Below are 25,578 nucleotides of genomic sequence, written 5' to 3' on the forward strand. Positions count from 1 at the left end.
ATAGAGTAAAGAATCACCACCAATGCAAAACACTTTTTATTTTCTATTGTAAAATATCAAGAATATTCTGAGCCAATCAGAGTGCTCCTTCCGCATTTGCCGAATATTCGCAATTATTTTGTATTGTAAAATATCAAGAATATTCTGAGCCAATCAGAGTGCTCCTTCCGCATTTGCCGAATATTCGCAATTATTTTGTATTGTAAAATATCAAGAACATTCTGAGCCAATCAGAGTGCTCCTTCCGCATTTGCTGAATATTCGCAATTATTTTGTATTGTAAAATATCAAGAATATTCTGAGCCAATCAGAGTGCTCCTACAGCATTTGTCGAATATTCGAAATTATTTTGTATTGTAAAATATCAAGAATATTCTGAGCCAATCAGAGTGCTCCTTCCGCATTTGCCGAATATTCGCAATTATTTTGTATTGTAAAATATCACGAATATTCTGAGCCAATCAGAGTGCTCCTACCGCAGTTATCGAAATTTCGCAATTATTTTCGCAATAGCGAAAATTCGCAATCATTTCATTTCGATAAAATATCCCGAATATTCGAATTTAGCGAATATATCTCGAATATTCGACTATATATTCGAGATATATCGCGAAATCGAATATGGCGTATTCTGCTCAACACTACTAGTGATGTTTTTATTGTCATGTTGTAAAGAATGCCTATCAAATCCATATGTGAACTTAGGCATTCTTTAGCCTAGTAAATGCCTAGTAAATCCATATACAGTGGAACCTTGTATTACAAGCATAATCCGTTCCAGGAGAACTAGCATATCAAAGCAGGTTTCCCCATAGAAGTCAATGGAAACTAAGATAATTTGTTCCACATTGACTTCTATGGCATGCAATATCGCATGTGGCCAGAGGTCGGGGGCGCCGGAGAGCCTCGTAATACTCAGGGACAGCTCGACTGATCTCGGAAACCGTTGGAAAGGCTCGGAAACACCCGGGAACAGAGTATTTTCCAAACCGTTTCCTGAGTGTCACCGGCGCCCCCGTAACTCTGGCCAAATGTGGTACTGCACAACCCAGTAGCTTCAGGATTGTTTTAAAAAAGTTGCTCGTCTTTCAACACGCTTGTTAACCGCGTTACTCGTAAACCAAGGTTCCACTGCAATGCCTAAAAAAAGCGACATCAAAGAATGAAACGCTTCATATTGCATACATTTCCTAGGCAGTCTATGCATTACCAAAAGGCCAAATTGGTTAAGTATACAATGCTTGTGCTAGTGATGTTTTTATTATTTTACTTCTTCCGTTTGCACTTTTGCATAGACTAGGCATAGACTAGGCAGAGTGAGAATGGCAGAGCAAGGTGTAGTATCTGGGCAAGAATCAGAGAATGTTGAAATGCAATGATGATGTTTTAAAGAACTAGAATCTAAATTGCCAGCCAATGCTGCTAAATAAAAACTGTGTTTTTATAACTAAAACCACTTACCAAAGTTAGTGAGCGATGTGAAAAATGCAACTACTAAGAAGGAACAATTGGTTACTGAATCACTATGATGTGATGCTGGTAGAAAATAAAAGAAAAGCCGCGTACTGTACACACGACCATTTTTCATGTCATGGAGTTTTTCTTGACGTGATTCTTGTCAAGCCTGCCTTGCATACACACGATCGTGGAAAAAAATGCTCGAGCAAAGCGCGGTGACGTACAACACGTACGACGGCACTATAAAGGGGAAGTTCCATTCAGATGGTGCCACCCTTTGGGCTGATTTTGCGTTATTAAAAGTTTGGTGAGAGACGGATTCATCCTTTTCAGTCTTCGTGCTTTTTAGTCCGTTACAGCATGATGAATGTGCTTACTCCATTACGAACGCTAGTTTTACCAGAACGAGTGCTCCCGTCTCATAACTTGCTTCTGATATTGCACGTTTTTTTCCTGTTGTTTAAAGTCTACACACGACCATTTTTAATGACGTGAAAAATTACGAGAAAAATTAGAGCATGTTCTAAATTGTTAATGCCCATTTTTCACGTTGAGAAAAATGCTCTGGAGCCCACACACGATCGTTTTTAATGACCAATTTAAAAAATGTAATTTTTCACGTCATGAAAAATGGTTGTGTGTACACGAGGTATTAGTTAATTTATCCTGTTAGAAAAAGCATCAGTGCTATTCAGTTTTACATTACAGACTGTGAGTTATTTCCACTTCAGCTCCAGTAGGTTTACCCCCCTTCATGACCAGGCCATTTTTTGTGATATTGCACTGTGGTAATTTGACTGACAATTGTGCAGTCGCACGACACTGTACCCAAATAAAATTGATGTCTTTTTTTCCCCACAACTAGAGCTTTCTTTTGATGGTATTTGATCACCTCTGCGGTTTTTATTTTTTGCGCTACAAAAAAAATACCTTGAAAAAAAAACTTTATTTTTTTACTTTCTGCTATATAACACACCCAATGAAATAAATTAGCATTTATAAACTATGAGATATTTTTATGGAATTTTACTTACTGTATTTATTGGCGTATAACACTCACTTTTTTACTGTGAAAATAGAGGGTAAACTGTGCCTGTGTGTTATATGCAAGGGGATGTGGAAAGTTTTTTTCCTGAAACTTTCCTCTTAAAGTTAGGGTGCGTGTTATACGCCTGTGTGTTTTATACACCGATAAATACGGTATTTATTTTTGCTAGTAATGGTGGCAATCGGCGATTTATAGTGGGACTGCGACATTGCGGAGGACAAATCGGACACTAAGTGCCACTTTTTGGGGACCAGTGACACCAATACAGTGATCAGTGCTAAAAAAATATAGGATTTGATTGACATCAATCAATCTATCAATCTGCCCTGCGAGTGGGAAGAGAGCAGAGACATTGGAACAGCGTTTGATTGAAATCAGGTTCAAGTTACTTTAGGGGCGGCTAGTGTGGATCCTGTGGCACAGAAGGTATTTTTACTTTAATGCAGAAAGCGCATTAAGGTAAAAAAATCTTAAGCCTTTAGGACCATTTTAAGGTATATACCGTATTTATCGCGGTATAACGCGCTCCCGCGTATACCGCGCACCCGTAAAGTGGCCCCCAATCCTGTGGAAAAAAAGTTTTTTTTTTTTTTTGTACTTACAGTTTTGGTGTCTTGCGCGGCGTCCATCGGCGGCCTCGTCGGGTCTGGCGTCCTTCTGCGGCTTCGGGTGTCCTCTTCAGCGGGTCCGGCGTCCTCTTCGGCTGGTCCGGTGTCCTCTTCGGCGGGTCCGGCGTCCTCTTCGGCAGGTCCGGCGTCCTCTTCGGCGGGTCCGGCGTCCTTCTGCGGCGTCCTCGCGGTGTCCTCGCGTTCCTTCCCGCCACGAGTTTGAATACTGCGCCGGCATATACCGAGCGCAGTACACTCGTGAATCTTCGGGCAGGCTCGGCAACTGTCGCGCTGACGTCCTGTACGTACAGGACGTCAGTGCGAGAGGCGCCGAGACTGCCCGAAGATTCACGAGTGTACTGCGCTCGGTATATGCCGGCGCAGTATTCAAACTCATGGCGGGAAAGCGGGTATCGGCGTATATCGCGCACCCACGATTTTGCCCTGATTTTCAGGGCAAAATAGTGCGCGGTATACGCCGATAAATACGGTAATATAAATATTATTACTGTACTGAAGTGTAATCATTGCATGACTATATTAGTATTCCCTTTTGCAAATGCGTTTGCAGAAGATGTTTGCAAAGTAACAATAATGCCCCGTACACACGTCCGGTTTTCCCGTCAGAATAAACTCTAATGGTGTTTCCGACGGAATTCCGCTCAAGCTGTCTTGCATACACACAGTCACACCAAATTCCGGCTGTCAAGAATGCGGTGACGTATAACACTACAACGAGCCGAGAAAAATTAAGTTCAATGCTTCTGAGCATGCGTGGTTTTTAGTCCGTCGGAATTGCATCCAGACGAACGGAAATCCCGAACGGAAAAATTGAGAACATGTTCTCTATCTAATTCCATTGAAATTTCGGACGGAAAAAGTCAGATGGGGCATACACACGGACGGAATATCCGATGAAAAGCTTTCGTCTGACTTTTTCTGTCGGAAATTCCGCTCGTGTGTACAAGGCATTAATTACATTATGATTATTATATGTGGTATGTTGTAAAGCTCTGTGCAAAATGTTGGCGCTATATAAATCCTTTATGATAATAAAAATAATATACAGTATATAAACGTAGTGCAGAAGATGTGCAAGAGGGGGGGGGGGGGGTGTCAATAAATAAATTCCAGAACAATATACATTAGACATAATAAGGAGAATTAAAATAAATTACATAACACAAAGGATCAGCCTAAATAATGGCCAAATGATTAGACATGCAAAATTAACTGCCAGTTAGACATGTGGAATGCTTTAAAGTTTCACAACATTCAGATAACTGTGACCCAACAGCTCAGAGGTTTAGCATTCTATTTGCACTAGGGAATATGCAAGTTCTCCAGGAATTTTAATGGAATTCATGATAAGTTGGAGTTTCCATTTCACAACCAAAAACATACTGACAGATTTACCTCTTTATATCCAAACTGGTTCTAAAGTATGTCTATAGGACAGTCATTTGGAAATCACATGGAGGAAAATTGAACAAAACTGGTACAGACAGAATCTGGAGCAACTTTACATGGCAACCAATCTATCTCTCCTTTAGCTTAAAGCCCAGGGGTGAGCACAAGGTTTATACTTACTTGCCCTGTGCAGTGGTTTTTCACAGAGCAGCCCCAATCCTCCTCTTCTCGGGGCCCATGCCGGTGCTCTTGACCCTTCTTTTCTGCAGAGTGCGCTCACAGCAAGCCACTTGCTCTGGGGCACCCAAGCAGGCACGCTCCCAAGCCGCCTCTCTGTGTGTCCATCCACACATGGAGTCACAGCTTGGCTCCGCCCCCTCCACCTCCTGATTTGCTCACTGGCCTTGATTGACAGCAGAAGAAGCTGATGGCTCCTGCCAAAAGCCAATCAGGAATGTGAATTCCCTTGTGGACATCGCTGGATCTAGAGGGGGCTCGGGTAAGTATTAGGGCGGGCTGTGAGGGCATGCTGCACACAGAAGGTTTTATTACTTTATGCATAGAATGCATAAAGGTGAAAACCCTTGCGCCTTTACAACTACTTTAACCACTTAAGGACCCCTACACACCGATATACATCAGCAGAAGGGCAGGGCTGGGCACAAACACGTACCTGTACCCCGACCTGGTCCCATGCTCTGTGACCCGCGGACCCGATCGCCACCGGTGTCAGGTCACAGAGCTGAAGAACGGGGAGAGGTAAGTGTAAACAAACCTTTCCCCGTTCTTCCTAGTGTGACTGCCACTGATCGCCTGTCATAGGGAACTACGATCAGTGACATCACACACAAAGCCACGCCCCCACACAGTAGTAAACACTCCCTAGGAAACACTTAACCACCTTCAGCGCCCCCTACAGGTTAACCCCTTCACTGCCAGTGTCATTTTCACAGTTATCAGTGCATTTTTATAGCACTTTTCACCAGAAAAATTGACAATGGCCCCAAAATAGTGTCAAAAGTGTCCGCCATAATGTCGCAGTCATGAAAAAAATCACTGATCGCTGCCATTAGTAGTATTTTGTAAACGCTGTAACTTTTGCGCAAACCAATCAATAAACGCTTATTGCGATTTTTTTTTTACCAAAAATATGTAGAAGAATACGTATCGGCCTAAACTGAGGAAAACATATTTTCTTTTATGTATATATATTTTTGGGGGATATTTATTATAGCAAAAAGTAAAAAATAGTGCCTTTTTTTTAAAATTGACGCTCTATTTTTGTTTATAGTGCAAAAAAATAAAAACCGCAGAGGTGATCAAGAACCACCAAAAGAAAGCTCTATTTGTGGGGAAAAAAGGACGCCAATTTTGTTTGGGAGCCATGTCGCACGACCGCGCAATTGTCAGTTAAAGCGACGCAGTGAATCGCAAAAAGGGACCTGGTACTTTAGCTGCATATTGGTCCGGGGCTTAAGTGGTTAAGGCTACACATCGTTGTTTGGGATGATTGCTGCGCCGCTGAAAAGAGTTGTGTTTGAAATGCTTTTACAGGCAGTAAGGAGGCGGTATATCACCTTCTCACTACCTGTTTTAAACTTGTAAATGCTGCACCATCACAACCACCAATATTGCACACAGTTGTGGTTCAGCTGTGGCGCAGTTCCATTTGTTTGTGTGGATTGCATTTGTTTAAGCTACTGAATACAAAATGTGAGGGGGGGTAATTTTTGTTAAGTACCACAGCTGCAGCATGTCCGCTGCCTTTACAGCTCAAGGAAGGGGGTAGTTGGAGGCAGTTAACTGTGCATTTTTACCACCCACCATTTATAAATCTAAAAGAACCCTACCGGAACAAGCTGTGGACAAAAGATGCACAGCAGATCCATATTGTGGATGCTCCAGTTTTGATAAATTCCCCCCATTGCAGCTATTTCAAGTGATGAGACTGATGTGAATTGTCTGTGTGTTCTGTGAAGCACTGTGGAATGTGCTGATGATGTAAATATATGATCAGTTTAGGAAATTGAAGCTTAGCCTCATCCCCTGCTGTGCCTCACCATTGTTCATTGATGCTTAGCATAACATAGATGGTTAATAGTGGGACACAAGAAGGGGGAGGAAGCAGCCTTTCCAGAAACCGTTTGCTATGCTGACAGTGTCTAGAGCAGCCTTTCTCAACTTTTTTATCCTAGAGGAACCCTTTAAAAAAATGACTTCATCCAGGGTCAGTGGGAAGCATGCATTTACATTGGTGGTCAGAAGGCTCCCTTACAGACAGCTATAAAGATTATTGGTGTTTTGCCACCAGAACTGACAAGTGCCCTTGGATCCAGATATGCAAGTACCATCCAATGGATGAATGGATGGATGCAAGGTCAATCAGCCACAACTTAAGGAACTCCAAGCAACCTCTGGAGGAACCTTAGGGTTTTACGGCCACCTGGTTGAGAATAGCTGGTCTAGAGATTAGATTTAAAGGGGTTGTAAACCTTGCTGTTTTTTCACCTTAATGCATCCTATGTCCGATAGTTACCAGCCCCTGGTTTACTTACTCGGCCCGGTCTTCGGCTCTTCATTGGATAGATTGATAGCAGCGTAGCCATTGGCTCCCGCTGCTGTCAATCAAATCCAATGACGCGGGCGCCAGGGGCCGAGTCCGCTATTCGTGTCATCCCTACTGAACTGGTCACATTTCAATCCATGTATGACCAGCTCCTTGCATCAGAGCTCAGGGCAGTGATGACTTTCCTGCAGTGCTGCATTACCAAATAGGCTCAGTAGGCAAGGCGCCCAATGGTCTCCCACCATTTAATGGCTCCTCGAGCAATAGCTCAAAATCATATTGACTTGTTCTTGAAAGGAAATTACTGAATGAAGCTTTCCTAAATTGTTTATAACTTCAAAAAACTTGCTTTGCCTCTTGCTAAATACCTTGGACTGCGTACTTTCCAAAAAGGGGTGTTTGTGCTGGCCTGGCATTTTAGAGACAGAAATTAGATATGCCGTCAGTACATCAGGATTGATTAACGTTCAAATATATATATTGTACCATAGTTTATGGACTCTATAACTTCCACACACACTAAATAATATACACAGCTTTGGGTTATTTTTACCAAACAAATATAGCAGAATAAATTTTGGCCTAAAGTTATGACGAAAGAATGTTTGTTCGTATAATTTTATAACAGAAACCAAGAAAAGCTTGTTTTTTTCCCCAAAATGTGTAGTATTTTTTTGTTTATATAGCAAAAAAAAAAAAAACTGTGGTGATTAAATACCACCAAGAGAAAGCTCTATTTGTTTGTAAAAAAAAAATTATATAAATTTAATTTGGGTACAGTGTTGCAAGACCGAGCAATTGCCAGTGTTATATAATAAAATATGCCCTGGTCATGATGGGGTAAATTCTTCCAGTGGTCATGTGGTTAAAAATTGCATTTGCGTGTTTTCATGTGTAGGAGGTTGGGGAGAAACCTGGAAAGGCGAAAAATAAGCAGATTAAACTTGCTTTAAAGAATGCAAGCAATGCATTTGATTTTGACATTCTTTTACTACTTTACAAAATCGAAAAGTTCAAACTCTTACCTTAAAGAGTAACTCCACTATTGTTGAGAGAAAAAAATTCCCACTCTGGGTGCTCTATGTACATTACAAGGATTATAACAACCTTGGTTGCAGATTCCTACCTTTTGTCATTCTGAAGAAATCCCTGTGTGTTTGTCTGTGCCTCTGTTCTAAGTGGGTCTAATGGGAGTGGTTTCATATTTATCTATCAGCTGTGGCAGCTGCAGGACACTAATGAGGAAAGCTGCATCCCTTTAGACGTGTTGCAATTGCAATTATCTCTCCAAAAATGAAATTTTTGTTGCATGGGATGCCTGAAATCTGACTTAGGCAGACTTCTAGGAAAATTGGTGAGCCAATCACACAAGCAGGAAATTATGTTTCTGGGGGTGGTCAGTACATACACTGTGTGCAGAACATCTCCAGGTAGCCATATTGCATTGCATTTAAAGAAAATTACAGCGGCTGCAGATTGAAAAGGAAAGGTTGTTTTTAATAACATTCAATTACAATATGACTTGTATCACAATTGTACACGCTATATTATTTTTTCCCCCCATGAAAGTGGAGTTTCCCTTTAATAATTTAGTGCATGGAGTGAAAGATGGATACCTGTTCCAACACATCTTCTGTTAGCATCTGTATATGTAATGTATATAATCATCCAACACTTCTCATTCTCCTGATGATGTATTTTGAATATGGTCAGCAGGTGCTTTACCTGACTCCATTTGTCCCCTAACTGTCTTGGACTTATATTGTTGGAAATAAGCTGGCCCTGCCTCCTGGAAGACTGTTCAATTGCCTTGGCATTCTGTAAGTTCTGTGCTCTGGTCCCTTGAATGTCACCCGGTATGTTACCTTGTTGTAACTTAGTCACCTAGGGCCAGATCCTCAAAAGAGATACGCAGGCGGATCTGCTGTTCCGCCTGCGTATCCCTGTTTCTATCTTTGGAACTGATCCACAGAATCAGTTTTCCAAGAGATAGACAGAAGATCCGACATCTGTAAGAGACTTACACTGCCGGATCTTAGGATGCAGTACCGCATCCGCCGCTGGGGGCATTTTGCGTCGAAATGCCGCTTCGGGTATGCAAATTAGCACTTACGGAGATCCACGATCATCTTTTCAGCTTTGTTTTTTCTCCGTAAGTTTTAGTTTGCAATCGTAACATTAGGGCTGCTTTTACAAAGTGTAAAGTTAGTACACCATGTAAAAGCAGACCCTTCTTTCCAGCGACGCTGTTTTTTTTTTTGTTTTTGTTTTTTTTCCCGTCGCAACTCTTTTTTTTTCCCGACGCAACTTTTTTGACCCGGCGCGATTCACGAAGCTCGGCGTAACGTAATTTCGCGCTATGCACGTTGGGAAAATGACGTCACGAGCATGCGCAGTACGTCCGGTGCGGGAGCGCGCCTAATTTAAATGGGACTCGCCCCCATTTGAATAGGAACGCCTTGCGCCGGCGGAATTTAAGTTACACACTCGAAAATTTCTAGGTAAGTGCTTTGTGGATCGGGCACTTAGGTAGAAATTTTCCGGCAGTGTAACTTAAATGGGAAAAGATAAGTTACGGCGGCTGGCTGTGGATCTGGCCCCTAGTTTGCTCTTTACCTATCTTTGCCTGATATTAACTGCTTGTCGACCAGCGCACGACTATATACGTCGGCAGCATGGCATGGACAGGCAGAAGGACGTATATATACATCCCCTTTAAGAGTGCGGCATTGTGGACACGCGCGCGCCGCAAGGTCCATGAGCCCGACCGCGGGTCCCGCGAACTCGATCACCGCAGGGATACCCGCGATCGTCTCACGGTAAGGAAGAACGGGGAGATGCTGATGTAAACAAGCATCTCCCCGCTCTGCCTAGTGACAATGACAGTGATCACTGCTTCCTGTAATCGGAATCACAGTAAGTGATTCTTACTATGCCCTAGTAAGAATCACTCACTAGGGCACACTTAACCCCTACAGCGCCACCTAGTGGTTAACCCCTTCACTGCCAGTGCCGATCAATAAGCGCTTATTGCGATTTTCTTTACCAAAAATATGTATCGGCCTAAACTGAGGGAAAAAAACGTTTTTTTATATTTTTTGGGGGGATATTTATTATAGCAAAAAATTGTCGCTCTATTTTTGTTTATAGCGCAAAAAACAAAAAACGCAGAGGTAATAAAATACCACCAAAAGAAAGCTCTATTTGTGGGGGAAAAAAATACGTTAATTTTGTTTGGGAGCCACGTCGTGCGACCGTGCAATTGTCAGTTAAAGCAGCGCAGTGCCGAATCGCAAAAAAGTGGCCGGTTATTTGGCTGCATAATGGTCCGGGGCTGAAGTGGTTAAAGTGTAACTAAAGGCAACATTTATTTATTAATTTTTTACAATTTTGAATAGAGTAAGAAAGGATCATAACTCCTGTCATTTTTTTTTTTTTGCTATCTGTGTCCCATTGGGAAGATTTCCCTTCACTTTCTTGTTTTTTTCAAGTTCATGTGCGTGTAAAGGCAGGCGTCTCAGTACTTTTGGTAATATAGTGTATGTCACTACGTTACTTGGACTTGGTTTTCTATATAACATGGTATGCAGCACTTGTATATACTGTAGCCTTTTTTCTGGCTCCTGTGTGTTCTTTTTCAATTGTTTCATCATTTGTTTGCCATACTTGTTGTACCAGTTTTCACTTTAGTTGAATAATTTTTGTATACACATTCTATGAATAAATCAATTTTTTATTTAGTGTGTACTTCCTCTGTCTGTTGATCTTTCTTTCAGGATTCGAGTCCATTCTGGCATTCCTCACATTGTTCAACCCTGGGCTGCATGGATAACAAGTAGTTACATGTACCCGTTACCATTGTAATTACACACAAAGGTATGCTAACAATAATAAACTTATAGTAAATTGCAGAAATATCACAAGTAGAATTGAACACTGGGGATGGGACGAAAGACCACCGGTTTCCGTTTTCATCAGAACACGGCAAACAGGCAAAAAAGTTCTAGCGAACATGCAAACCCCATTTAAGTATATGGGACACGAACAAGAAAAATCAAAACAGCTCATTATTTGCAAGTTATCGCCATAAAAAGTGTATGGGGACCCGTGTACTGCCCCAGGGGACATGTATCAATGAAAAAAAAACGATAAAACAATAGTTTTTTCAGGAGCAATGATTTTAATAATGCTTAAAGGGAAACAATAAAAAAAAATATTTGTTAAAATATTATGCCTGGGGGTCCCCTTAGTCTTCCTTTAAAGAAGCACATCTGTGCGATGTGTATAATAGTGCCACAGCAATGATGACTTTTCTAAAGGAAAAGAATGAACTTAAACTTGCTCACGGCGGCTGTAATGTATTGTCGGCTCCCGGCAATATAGATGAAAAATGTATGAGCAAAACAGTGTAGGGCTCACACCCCCACACCCCCCCCAGCCCATACCAGGTCTTTCAAGTCTTTTATATATATTAAGGCGAATTCCACGCCAAAATGAAAAAAATTGCGTGGGGCCACCCTCAAAATCCATACCAGACCCTTATCCGGTCAGGATGGGGGGGGGGGGCGACGACTAGCGAGCACCTGAGCCATACCATGCCACATGACCTCAACACAGGGGGGGGTGCTCTGCGCCCCCCCACCCCAAAGCACCTTGTCCCCATGTTGATGGGAACAAGAGCTTCTTCCTGACAACCCTGGGCTGTGGTTATCGGAATCTGGAAGCCCTCTTTCACAAGAGGGCCCACAGATTCCCATCCCCATGTGAATAGGTATCGGCTACATTGTACCCCTACCTATTCCCCAAACAAAGCGACAAAAAGTAAAAACCACAACAGACAATTCCCTTATTAAAAAAAAGAGTGTCCCGCGATGTCCATTCATCTTCAAATCACTCCGACCGACGGAGTCCTTCATGGGAGGCTTCCCGGCGACTGATGTCTTTTCGCTTTGACGGGTCTTCTATAGTCAAGGGGCGGGCCACCCACTGATGTAACTGGATGAGGCTGCCTCCTCTGGCATCATATGATGTCACATGTCATCAGAAGGGGGCGGGGTCACTCGGATACGTCACTGGGTGGCCCAACTCTTGCCTATATAACAGCTGTCAAAGCCAAAAGACAGCAGTCTCCGGGAGTCCTCCCATCGAGGCGGAGCTTTTTAAATGTATTCTATTTTTCGGGTCCGTCAGGCGGCGTAAATGGACTATATACTCTGAACTGTATTATATATACTATATGGACTGCACTATATACTCTGAATTGTATAATATATACTATACGGACTGCACTATATACTCTGAACTGTGTATATATATATATATATATATATATATATAAATAAATAAATGAGAACATGTTTTCTTTTTTCCCCTCCAAGATTCCCGGCGTTTTTTAGGCCGGCAGTTTTTCTATGGGGAAAGCCTGCAGTGGAGCATACACACGGCCAGGTTTCCCAACCAAATTTCTTATGGCAGTGTGAAAACCAGGAAAACCGGCCGTGTGTAGGGGGAAAAAGCTACAGAGCAGGTTCTCCGTTTTCCCTGCGGTTTTCCCGGCGGACTTTCTACCGCCGGGAAAACCTATCGTGTGTACAAGGCAATAGAAAAGAAAACTGATGCAGCCACCACATCTAATGATTAGTAAGCTGTAATATAATACATTTTTGGTTTTTGGTCTCAAACCACATTAAGCATTGTGTGACTGGCTCCTACAAGGTATGCTTATGTTTTGTTTATACTGATTAGCTGGGCCAGCACTCAATTATTCCTTCTGGCATCTGTCCTCCTTGGCACCTTTGGTGACCATAGGAACATGAGCATAAACATGAACTTCCGCTAGATCTGGGCACAGTCTATCCAGTCAGAGCCAGTGTTAATCAACTTAGATAAAGGAAGTCTGGGGGGGTTCTGAGAAGAAATATACAATATAAACACATGTTTTTGGCGCACTCCAGCAGGAGTTTTAAAAAACTAAAATACTAATGAGATGGTGGGTGATATGACCATCAATATATAGTGTGTAATTCCGTGATGGATTAGTCATTAGGTGGATAAAAAACTGACACCTTCAGTGCCGGTTCATTATTGTGCAATGCTGGAACCTTCCGAATCCACTGCGGGTTCCCGCATCACAGCCGACTCGCACGGCAGTTCACACTGCCCTATGCGATCTGCTGGGAGTGTCAATACATTGTTAATGACACCCCCATTTTAGCTTGCATATCGCACTGTGAACTAACAAAATAATGGTCATGTGCGAGTTTGGTCCGATTGCGATGCAATATCAGCCATACTATCTGTATGGCTGAAATCACACAGACATCGCATGTGGTTTGCATGTGATTTTAATGATTTTTGCAGAAACGCACTACAGTCCATTTAACACGGTTTCCTATGGGAACTAAGGCTTGGTTCACACCTATGTGTTTTTAATGCTTTTTAACAATAGTGTTTTTAATGCTTTTTTTAACATGGTTTTCTATGGGAACTAATGCCGCGTACACACGATCATTTTAAAAAAATGATCTAGCAAAGCGCGGTGACGTACAACACGTACAAGGGCACTTTAAAGGAGAAGTTCCATTCGCCTTTGGGCTGCTTTAGCAGATTCCGTGTTAGTAAAAGACGATTCGCGCTTTTCTGTCTGTTACAGCGTGATTAATGTGCTTACTCCATTATGAACGGTAGTTTTACCAGAACGAGCGCTCCCGTCTCATAACTTGCTTCTGAGCATGCATGGGTTTTTACGTCGTTTTAGCCCACACACGATCATTTTTTACAACCCGAAAAACGACATCGTTTAAAACGACGTTAAAAAATGCAGCATGTTCGGAAAAAAAATTGTCGTTTTTCAGAACCTGAAAAACGATGTGCAGCCCACACACGATCATTTTAAATGACGTTTTTTTAAAAACAACGTTTTTTTAAAAACAACGTTTTTTTCATGCTGAAAAATGATCGTGTGTACGCGGCATCAGGCTTGTTTCACACTTATGTGTTTTTAATGATATTTGCAGAAACGCACTACAGTCCATTTCCTACTGCCACGTACACGCAATCGGAAATTCTGACAAAAAAAAACATGGATTTTTTTTCCGACTGAAATCTGGCCCAAACTTGTGTTGCATAGACACGGTCATACAAAATTCCAACTGTCAAGAACGAGGTGACGTACAACACTACAACGAGCCGAAAAAAATTACGTTTAATAAATCCGAGCATGCGTCGAATTGATTCCGAGCATGCATGTTTTTTTTTGCGCATCGGAATTGCATACAGACGATCGGAATTTCCTACAAGAACTTTTCCCGTCTGAAAATGTGAGAACCAGCTCTCAATTTTTTGCTGTCGGAAATTCCGACAGAAAAGCTCACAATGAACTTTTGTTGTTAGAAATTCCGATCGTGTGTACGCAGCATAAGGCTTGATTCACACCAATGCATTTTTAGTGCTTTTTGCAGATTTGCGCTACAGAACGTGTTTCATAGGAAACCATGTTAAATGGGCTGTAGTGCAGATCTGCAAAATGCAAAAAGCACTAAAACTGCATAAGTGTGAATCCAGTCTTATGCCGCGTACACACGATCATTTTTCAGCATGAAAAAAACGTTGTTTTTCAAAAACATCATTTAAAATGATCGTGTGTGGGCTTCACAAAATTTTTCAGGTTCTGAAAAACGAAAAAAAAAAAATTCGAACATGCCGCATTTTTTAACGTCGTTTTAAACTATGTCGTTTTTCAGGTTGTAAAAAATGATCGTGTGTGGGCTAAAACTACGTAAAAAAACCTGTGCATGCTCAGAAGCAAGTTATGAGATGGGAGTGCTCGTTCTGGTAAAACTACCGTTCATAATGGAGTAACAGACAGACGCTGTAACAGACAGAAAAGCGCGAATCGTCTTTTACTAACACGGAATCAGCAAAAGCAGCCCCAAGGCGAATGGAACTTCCCCTTTAAAGTGGTGTCGTACGTGATTGTACGTCACCGCGCTTTGCTAGATCATTTTTTTAAAACGATGGTGTGTAGCCAAGTTGGGAAAACGTTGTTTTTTAGACATGCTGAAAAACAACGTTTTCTTTCATACTTGAAAATGATCGTGTGTACGCGGCATCAGGCTCGGTTCACACCTATGTGTTTTTATGGCTTTTTGCAGAAATGCACTACAGTCCAATTAACATAGTTTCCTATGAAACACGTTCACATCTATGCTTTTTTGGTTCAACAGACTTCAATGGAAAACCTGCAGAAAAGCATGAAGTGTGTCTTTGCCGTGATTTGCGTTTTGCGTTCTTTATTCCACCCAACAACAAATTGGTCAAATAAAAAATCATAAAAAAAGCAAAACGTGTCAAAAAACTTTAGAAAAATGCATCAAAAATGCGTGTGCAAAAACGCAAAATTAACAGCAAAAAGCACTGCAGAAACAGATCAAAAGCAAACGGTATCAGTGTGAACCGAGTCTAAATCACGGAGTGCAGTCTCTAATACTGTATGTCAGCAGTCTCTTGTAAAATGTCGATGCTCTCTGATCCCTTGAGGACACATTGTCAGAAATCTGACATTCAGACCATTGACTTTGTGCTCCAACAGCTTTGCTGGGAAGTTTGTGCAAAATACATTACAAAGGTAAGTGGACTGGAGGGAACAAATAAACAAGAGATTAGATATAAAGCTATTATAATAAGTACATTATGGAATCAATGAAATGCAAACAAAATGACCATGTTGCTGGAAAATATTTGTTACTAAGTAACACAAATATGCGGCCCCACTGCACTGGGCTTTTTGCTGTGGGGCCGCATATTTGCGTACCTCCCTTTTGTCCTGGGAGTACACTGCACGGCTCCCACCGAGACCCCCGGGTCCTGTTCTAATGATCGGTGACCCAGAACATCCGATTCTGGATCACCTGATCGCTGTGATAACCTCTGATTGGCTATCACAGTGATCAGTCACTGTAAAGCCCGCCCCTGTGTTTTCTGTCTCTGTGAATCGACAAGAAAGATACATTCTATCTTTCTCTGTCTGTGCAGAGATAGGAAAAAAAGTGTGTGTAGAAAAAAATAATAACATAAATAATAATAATAATAATAATAAAAAAAAATATATACCTAGATCAAGGTTTGATCTAGACCAAAGCCAGGGTTAGTGTTTGGGTCAAGGGCAGGGTCAAAGGTCAAGGTCAATGTCAGGATCAAAGGTCAGGGTCAGTATTTTTTGGACAGTATGTATTTTTTTTAAATTAGTGTCGGTGTGTTTTAGGTAGGATGCAAACAAATTGTTTCTGGACTGTACTACGAGTACAACAACTAACATGCACATGTGTGGTTCGCTGCAGTTGACTGGAGTGGGAATTTTTTTGCTGGAAAATTGCTCGGAATCCCCAAATATTTTATATATATATATATATATATATATATATATATATATATATATATATATATATAAAACCCCCATCAAATCATTCTCTGTAGCTATTCCCTTTTGTACCACCTCCCCTCCCTTTAGAATATAAGCTATAAGACCCCTTTCACACTGAGGGCATATTGCAGGCGCTATAGTGTTAAAAATAGTGCCTGCAATCCGCCCCTAAAAGTGCTGCTCTATTGTCTCCAGTGTGAAAGCCAGAGGGCTTTTACACTGGAGCATTGCGCTAGCAGGGCAGTAAAAAAAGCCCTGCTAGCCACATCTTTGGAGCGGTGAAGGAGCGGTGTGTATATCACTTCTCCACCACTGCTGCCCATTGAAATCAATGGGACAGCGTGGCTATACCGCCCGAAATGTGCTGCTGAAGCAGCGCATTGCGGGCGGTTTTAACCCTTTCTCGGCTGCTAGTGGGGGTTAAATGCTCCCCGCTAGTGGCCGGAATGCGCCACAAATCCGCCCATAGCGTCGGCGGTAAAAATAGCGGCATTTTACCTTTGGTTATGGTAGTAGCAAGAAATATGCAGCTAAATAAAATTGTCTATTTTAGGTCAGTTTTCATTTGATAATAATAATAAAAAAATTCGGAAATATCCATTAACATTTTACACCAAAGCTCAATTTGCCAATGCCATTAAAAAAAAACACAGTACTGTATAATCCACCTGGCTGCACAAAGTAGTTGTGACGATATGTACAGATTTACTAACACATGTCAAATTTGCAAAATTGTGCTTAGGCATTTACATTTGTTTTACCCTTGGGCGCAAAGGGGTTAATCATATACAAAACTATGATTCATTTTACTGATAGATGCTACATAGAAGCATACATAGACTTAGTGGCTGTACTAATATTACACTCATTAACCCAAATTCCTTAGCTGCAATTTCTGAAGCATAATTTATGGAAAACCACTGAAGTAGTGAGATGATTGGGGGAACAAATAGACAAGAGATAAGATCCAAAATCCAAATAACAACCTGGATTATAAAAATGATGAAATGTAAACTGAATTACCATGCTGCTGGAAAATAGTTGCAATTGTGGAAAGGAACTGAATCAATCATGACAATAGCCCAGTGTCACAAAGAAACATATAGAGTGTAGTTTTACTTCAATATTGAGGGACACAAAACATATGATTGCAAAAATGATGACGATAAAACATTACAGCATTGAAAGTAAATGTGTGAATAAAGGTAAATACTCAACTGAAATGCAATGCTGATATAAGGGAGCTCCAGTAAATGGGGTGTTAAATATTTTCAAGGTTTTCATATATTATATGTTATTTTATTTACAGCAATATACATTATATGCAGTTGTTTTATATAAAGGAATATACTACATAAGAGCTGTGGGGTAGATTCACGTATGTCCGCGCAATGATACGGCAGCGCAGCGTATCGTATTTACGCTACACCGCCGTAACTTACAGGAGCAAGTGCTGTATTCACTTGCTCCGTAAGTTGCGGCGGCGTAGCGTAAAAGGGTCCGGCGTAAGCGCACGTAATTCAAATGTGGAAGGGGGGAGTGTTTTATTTAAATTTATGATGACCTGACGTGATTGACGTTTTGTACATGTGCATGCGCCGTCCGTGTAAATATGCCAGTGTGCATTGTTTCCAAGTACGGCGCAACAACGTATTGGTTTCGACGTGAACGTAAATTACGTCCAGCCCTATTCCCGAATTACTTACGCAAACGACGTAAAAAATTCAAATTTCGAAGCGGGAACGACGTCCATACTTAACATTGGCTGCACCTCCTAATAGCAGGAGCAACGTTACACCGAAAAATCCTTAACGCAAACGACGTAAAAAACGAACGCCGGGCGGAGATACGCCGCCGCAAAAGGTATGTGAATCTACCCCTGTGTGTATAAGATCATAAAATCGTAAATTTTTTTATGCGTGCGTATTTAGAATTTTAAGCACCATCTAAATAAAAGTGTCACATGACAATTAGTTGCGTGATAGTGTTGCACCGTCAGTCTATGCGCACACACCCCCTTCTCTCCTCTCCATCCTGCAGTGCTGGCAGGGCCGGTACTACCAATAGGCAAACTAGGCACCTGCCTAGGGCGCACTGCTGCCTAGGGTACCCGGCCGCTGGTGTTCATACTCTTTCCTCTCTGCAGCAAGCAACCAAGTCTCAGCATCAGCAGGCAATTAGGTTTTGCCTAGGGTGTCAAAAATCCCTGCACCAGCCCTGAATGCTGGCTGCCCACCCTTCCTCATTACACTATTTACAACACTGTGGTAATGGCGTACATTTTCAAACAATGTTTGAACAGAAAACTGGTGCAAGTGCTTGATTAATTTGGTGAATGCTATCAGACAATAGAAACGACTATGCAATCTGGGTGTACGATCTCTGTACAATTTACTTTAGTGATAAGCTAGCCATAGCGAAACAAGAAACATTTTACGTGTTCCCCCATCCACCCTACACTCCTCGAAAGGATGAATCTCCTGCTATGGCTAATGTATTTTGACAGCCAGCTGTCAGGATCCCATCTGATTGGCTCAGCTGACAATTTTCTGCCCAACGCCTTCAATTTTTCAATCGAGGGATGTTGGACAGGAGGGATCAAACAGGGCCGCCCACTGAGTATATTTTGGATGATTTGTGATGAATCAGCTGAAATTTGCTCCGTTTATAGCCAGCTTTATAAACAATATGAAGACAGAACTACGCAATTCATTCGATTAGTATCAAAGGCCCCATTCGCACCTAGCGTAGCGTGAACAAGCGTTTTCACGCATTTTGTTCTGTGCCGTTTTTGCACGTTTCCATGTGTTCTGCACATCGGGCAGCCTATTCACTAGAATGGGATGCCCTATGTGCTGCAAACATGCCAAAGAAGCTCCTAAGCATTGGTGTGCGCAGCCTATTGCATTAGGGTGTGCACTCCAGAGCACAAACACACATGCGTGTATATCGGCAGAGCAGTAGACGGTGTCAGTAGTTTTTTATTTTTGTTATTTTTAATTATTATTTTTTTTATATTATTTTTTTATAAACTTGTTTACAATTTTCTTAGGAACCCCGTTATGGGGCTTTGGTGAATAAACAGACCCCTGATGTCTCACTTTTGAGACATCAGGGGTCTGTTTCGAGTAAAAAACTCAGTTTCTTCGAGTAACAAACTGAGGACAGAGATACCCCATTCCCCTTCTCTGCAGCCTGCAGTAAACATAGTTTGCTATGCTTCAGTTAAGAATGAAGATAGGAGCGATCGGTCCAGATCGCTCACTGTGTTCATTCAGGAAAGAAAGGCCTGTTAATAAAATATTTACCACCCCTTTCCCCGCTCCTGATAGGAGAGGAGGGAAGCTGGCAGCACTACAGGGCGGAGACGGGAATCGGGGAAATCAGCACCACATGCAGAGATTATAGGGCCAGATTCACATACATTTCCGCTACGCAGCGGCGGCGTAACGTAATCCATTTACGTTACACCGCCGCAAGTTTGCAGCGTAAGTGCCTAATTCACAAAGCACTTACCTGTAAACTTGCGGCGGTGTAACCTAAACGCGCTCGGCGCAAGCCCGCCCAATTCAAATGGGGCGGGCACCATTTAAATTAGGCGCGTTCCCGCGCCGAGCGTACTGCGCATGCTCCGTCGGGTAAATTACCCAACGTGCATTGCGCTAAATGACGTCGCAAGGATGTCATTGGTTTCAGCGTTAACGTAAATGGCGTCCAGCGCCATTCACGGACGACTTACGCAAACGACGTGATGTTTTAAATTTCGACGCGGGAACGACGGCCATACTTAACATGGCTTAGAACACCTAGGGCTCAGCCCTAATTTTACGACGCGTATCTCGACGGAAACAACGTAAAGTTAGAGCGACGGGTAACGCGGACGTTCGGGGATCGCCGTAACTAGTCATTTGCATATTCTACGCCGACCGCAATGGCCTCGCCACCTAGCGGCCGGCATAGAATTGCATCCTAAGATCCGACAGTGTAAGTCAATTACACCTGTCGTATCTTAGGGCTAGCTATGCGTAACTGATTCTATGAATCCGCCGCATAGTTAGGACGGGCGGATCACAGAGATACGACGGCGTATCAGGAGATACCCTGTGCGCACGCCTATGCTCCTAAGCCTTTTCAGGCATAGAGCTTCTCCCAATTTTTTATAGCGCATTTTGCTGTGTTTGTCATGCGATTTGTAGCATGGCAAAATGTGCATCTGATGCTCACATTTGGGATGTCATTAAGGATTAATGGTACTGCAAACATGACTCTGTTTTTTTTCGTGCTTTGCGAAAACGCACAAGTGTGAATAGGGCCTAAGCCTTCGATCCCACCAGATACGGCTTTGAACTCGTGCAAATTCACTTGAAGCCGCACGATTTCTGAGCCGCATGTCAAGACATCTGGAAGACATCTGTGCGACTTCATGCACAGATGTCTACGCAAGTCACACCTGAACTTGCAAAAATTAGTGCAAGAACTTTGACAGCTTCCATTGCGGACAATAGCGTGCAATTTGTCATGCGATTTGAAACTATTAAGTCGCATGACAAGATGCACCGGTGTGACCGGGGACTAAAGGAGATTGTGCACTCTGGTTTTATAGTCTATGGTAAGGTTTGCGGAAATTTGTTACGGCTTGTTAACGACACTTAAAGGAGTTGTAAAGGAAAACATTTTTTTTGCCTAAAATTAATGGGGCAGATCCACATACATTTAGATAGGCGCAGCGAATGTGAGATACGCTACGCCGCTGTAACTTACTTTTGAATTCCTCGAATCCACAAAGAATTTGCGACGTAAGTTACGGCGGCGTAGTGTATCTCTCAAGGCGTAATTCAAATCGGCGAGTAGGGGGCGTGTTTCATTTAAATGAAGCGCTTCCCCGCACCGAATGAACTGTGCATGTCCCTAAATTTCCCGCCGTGCATTTGCGCAAAATGACGTCGCAACAACGTAATTTTTTTAACTTAGACATTACTTACGTCCATCCCTATTCACGGGCGACTTACGCAAAAAAAAAAATGATTCAAATTTCGACGCGGGAAACGACGGCCATACTTAACATGGCAAATCTAACTATACGCCGCAAAATACCAGCTTTAACTATACGCCAGAAAAAGCCGACTAGAGACGACGTAAGAGAATGCGACGGCCGCGCGTACGCAGTGGATCGTCGGAAAAAGCGAATTTGCATACCCGACGAGGAAAACGACGCAAACTCCACCCAGCGGACGCCGAAGTATTGCATCTACGATCCGAAGGCGTACGAAGCCGTACGCCTGTCGGATCGAACCCAGATGCCGTCGTATCTTGGTTTGAGGATTCAAACTAAAGATACGACACGGGAAATTTGAAAGTTTCCCGGCGTATCAGTAGATACGCCGGCGTACTCTCTTTCTGGATCTGCCCCACAGTCTGCAAGGTAGACAGAATAGTGTAATGATTCTGTTAAAAAACGAGTAAATACCTATTAAATTCATTTATCTATATCACCTCCGGCGTTCTAGTTTCTGTTCTCTCATTCACTTCCTGGTTTGCGGCGCTCGTTCACGTAAGAACTACATTTCCCAGTATGAATTGCGGCACGCCCAGTAATTCACACCTCCTTGAAGTCTCTAACACGTAGAGAGCGTCCTGCCGCACAGATGTAGTTCCCAGGAGGGGGCGAGCACATCACTGACCACCGCAGTAAAGCCTCCCATCACGGTGGTCAGTAACAATCAGACAAGCAGGAAGTGAACAGAACAGAGAAGAAATAGATCAACTTCTGAGCAAAAACGAACAATGAGGAAGTGAAAAGAGGAATGTCTGCAGGTAAAGGATGCTTATTATGGAAAAAAAATTCCTTTACAACCCCTTTAAAACTTTTGCAATGTGAAAATTTGCTGTATTTACTAAAAAAAAAAAAAATGCATTTCCCTTTATTTAATCCCTAGAGCTCGTAGATTCCTGTACAATTACTTCTTTCTCTAGCTATTGTAAACAGAACATTCCCAGCAGTTATTCTTATCCCCGCTGTTACTACTACAATCAATGAAACAAAAAAGAGCAGCATGTTAGTGTGAGGTCAGCTTGGTGGAAGGGAAGCCTATGAGAGCTATAGAGGAAAGTGATTGGCCTTTGAAACCATAATAAGCTGTGCAGAATAAAAAAACACACATACCTCTTCCTCCTCTTTGCCCAAAACAGCAAGAAGGTGGCTGTCACTGTCAGCAGCACGACGGCGTCGATCAACAGCTGGATGGAGAACGTCATTGTGGTCTGAGGCTCCCCTTCCCCTTCCACTACACAAGGCACTGCTCTTTCTGCAGCTGATCCTTATTTCTGGGTATTACTACTTACTGCATGTCACTGCAAAACTTTCTTCTCTACTTTTTTTTTTTTTTTTATCAAGGGGCGAGGCAGAGACAGCATGGATCACACAGAGAAACGCCTCCCTGGATCTTATGATTCCTGCTGCTGCTCCATAATAGGCAGACACAGGGAAATTCCAACCAAGTGTTGCAACTTTACTCAGACGAGAGCTTACCAGACAAAACATTCTCCTAAATTCAATGAGAACCAGAAATAGTAGCTGGGTCTTGTAGTTCCACAATTTCTTTGACTGGACAGTGCTAATGATGAGCTGAACCCCTGGGATTCAGATTCACAAACTTCACGAAAGTTCAATTCCAAATCTGCAGAAGTCAGCGGGAGCTAAATGCTAAAAAAACAAAAAAAAAAGCAGTGGCAATTTTCAAGGCTAATGCCACGTACACACGACCGTTGTTCATGGCGAGAAAAATGCAATTTTTTTAATTGGTCGTTAAAAACGATCGTGTGTAGGCTCCAGAGCATTTTTCTCAACGAGGAAAATGGCCATTAAAAATTTAGTAAATAGGAAAATTTCAGCACTGGAAAATATGTAACAGTAAATAATGGTTGCAAGCCAGCACTTAAGGTAAATTCATAAAAAATCCCTCAAGAAATATAACAATAAAAGCAGTGCAGCGCAACCTAAAATGTAAATATAAACACTAATAAATAATTTCCATGAGAAGAAACAGTCCACAAGTGATTGTGAAAAGGCACAATGAAAATGACGGCAAGCAATGTGGATCAAACGTGGCCAGAAATGCCTCCACCACACACAGAGTGGCCTCTCACCTCACTGATTCGACCTATAATAGGTCACATGGCATGTAACTCATTCCCAGTATAACTACTAAGGCCCCGTACACACGTCCGAGAAACTCGACGGGCAAAACACATCGTTTTGCTCGTCGAGTTCCTTGTGAAGCCGCCGAGGATCTTGGCGAGCCGAGTTTCCTCATTGACTAACGAGAAAATAGAGAACATGTTCTCTATTTGGCCCGACGAGATCCTCGTCGGTTTCCTCGGCCGAAAGTGTACAGACGACCGGGTTTCTCTGCAGAATACGGCTCCGATCGAGTTTCTGGCTGAATTCTGCCGAGAAACTCGGTCGTGTGTACGGGGCCTTAGAATATCCAATCGATCAGCATACCAAAGGTGTCGATCAAGGTCCTGAGCTTTGTCTCCAACATGCATATGAAACATAAATGAAGACAATCTATTGTTCTCTGTCATTGACTGCTCCTCAGAATGAGATGCTGCCTCTCTGGATGCTTGAAGCGTCATTTTCATTGTGCCTTTTCACAATCACTTGTGGACTGTTTCTTCTCATGGACATTATTTATTAGGGTTTATATTTACATTTTAGGTTGCGCTGCACTGCTTTTATTGTTACATCAAAAATTTAGAACATGCTCTATTTTTTCTCGTCGTTTTTTTAACGTCGTCGTTTTTTCTCTTCATGAAAAACAGTCGTGTGTAGGCTTTAACGATGGGGAAAAAAACTTGCGTGCTCAGAAGCAAGTTATGAGAAGGATAATTTGCATATTCAGCCCAAAGGGTGGCGTCATTCGATTGGAACTTCCCCTTTATAGTGCCGTCGTACGTGTTGTACGTCACCGCGCTTTGCTCAAGCATTTTTTATCACGATCGTGTGTAGGCAAGGCAGGCTTGAGAGGAATCACATCGAGAAAAACCATGACATGAAAAAACGTTCGCGTGTACGCGGCATTATAGGAAAGTGATTGGCAAACACTTCCCTGGAGAACATGTGCTAAAGTAAAAGTAAAAATTCAATTTTGTTGCGAGCACTAATTTAATCATATATATATATATATAAAACCAAAGCACCAAAGATGTAACAAAAAATAAATAAAAGATTGTTAAAATACAGAATTCACTTGAAAGGCCCGTACACGCGATCGAATATTCCGACAACAATTGTCCGATGGATGTGTTTTGTCGGATAATCAGACCGTCTGTATGCTCCATCGGACAATTGTTGTCAGAATCTGGAAGCCTGCTTAACAAGGGGGCCCCAGATCCTGCCCCCCCCCGAAGGGAGGGACTCGTGTTGAGTTATTTTGAGGGGACAGCATTACTCTGTTATACAAGCTGTACACTTACTACTTTACATTGTAGCACAGTGTCATTTCTTCAGTTTTGTCACACAAAAAGATATAATAAAATATTTACAAAACTGTGAGGGATGTACCCACTTTTGTGATATACTGTGTATACTGTATACAAACTCTACACTGATCAATCAAATAAATGTTAGAATTGTGTGGATAATACATTTGATGGCATATATTAAAATGAAAGGAAATCATTTCTGCATATGGTCACAGTCCAATAAACATCAATGAGAAGATTGTAGGAAACTGAGAATCCCATAAGAGAATCAAATTTCAAATTGTTAAAACTGATGAGCCCACCTTAGACATACGCAGCTGTAGTAAAATACACTGATCAGCCATAACATAATAAGGTCCCATCTAATATTGAGTAGGTCCCTCTTTTGCCACTAAAACAGCCTTGACCCATTAGGCTGTACCGGCCCCATGATTTCTATCAGCGGCCCTGCCTGTAAGTTGCTAGGTGGGGCCCCTATGGTTTGGACATGTTTTTCCAGCTCATCCCACAGATGTTCAATGGATTGAGATCTGGAGAATTTGGAAGCCAAGCCAAGTCCTTTTTGCAGTGTGGCATTATC

The 25,578-nt window shown here is 42.2% G+C and overlaps 1 protein-coding gene across 1 annotated transcript in view; it reads right to left on the reverse strand.

Annotated features, from left to right (window-relative positions):
• Positions 1–22,888, reverse strand: part of LOC120941049 (cytochrome P450 7B1) — a 272,351-nt gene extending 249,463 nt beyond the window's left edge. Inside the window, exon 1 of the mRNA XM_040354290.1 lies at positions 22,675–22,888. Coding sequence (XP_040210224.1) covers positions 22,675–22,766 — 92 coding nt within the window. The 5' untranslated portion in view covers positions 22,767–22,888. The remainder of the gene's footprint in view (positions 1–22,674) is intronic.
• Positions 22,889–25,578: the final 2,690 nt, after the last annotated feature.

Source organism: Rana temporaria, chromosome 5 (genome assembly GCF_905171775.1).
Source record: "Rana temporaria chromosome 5, aRanTem1.1, whole genome shotgun sequence".
Classification (NCBI taxonomy): domain Eukaryota; kingdom Metazoa; phylum Chordata; class Amphibia; order Anura; family Ranidae; genus Rana; species Rana temporaria.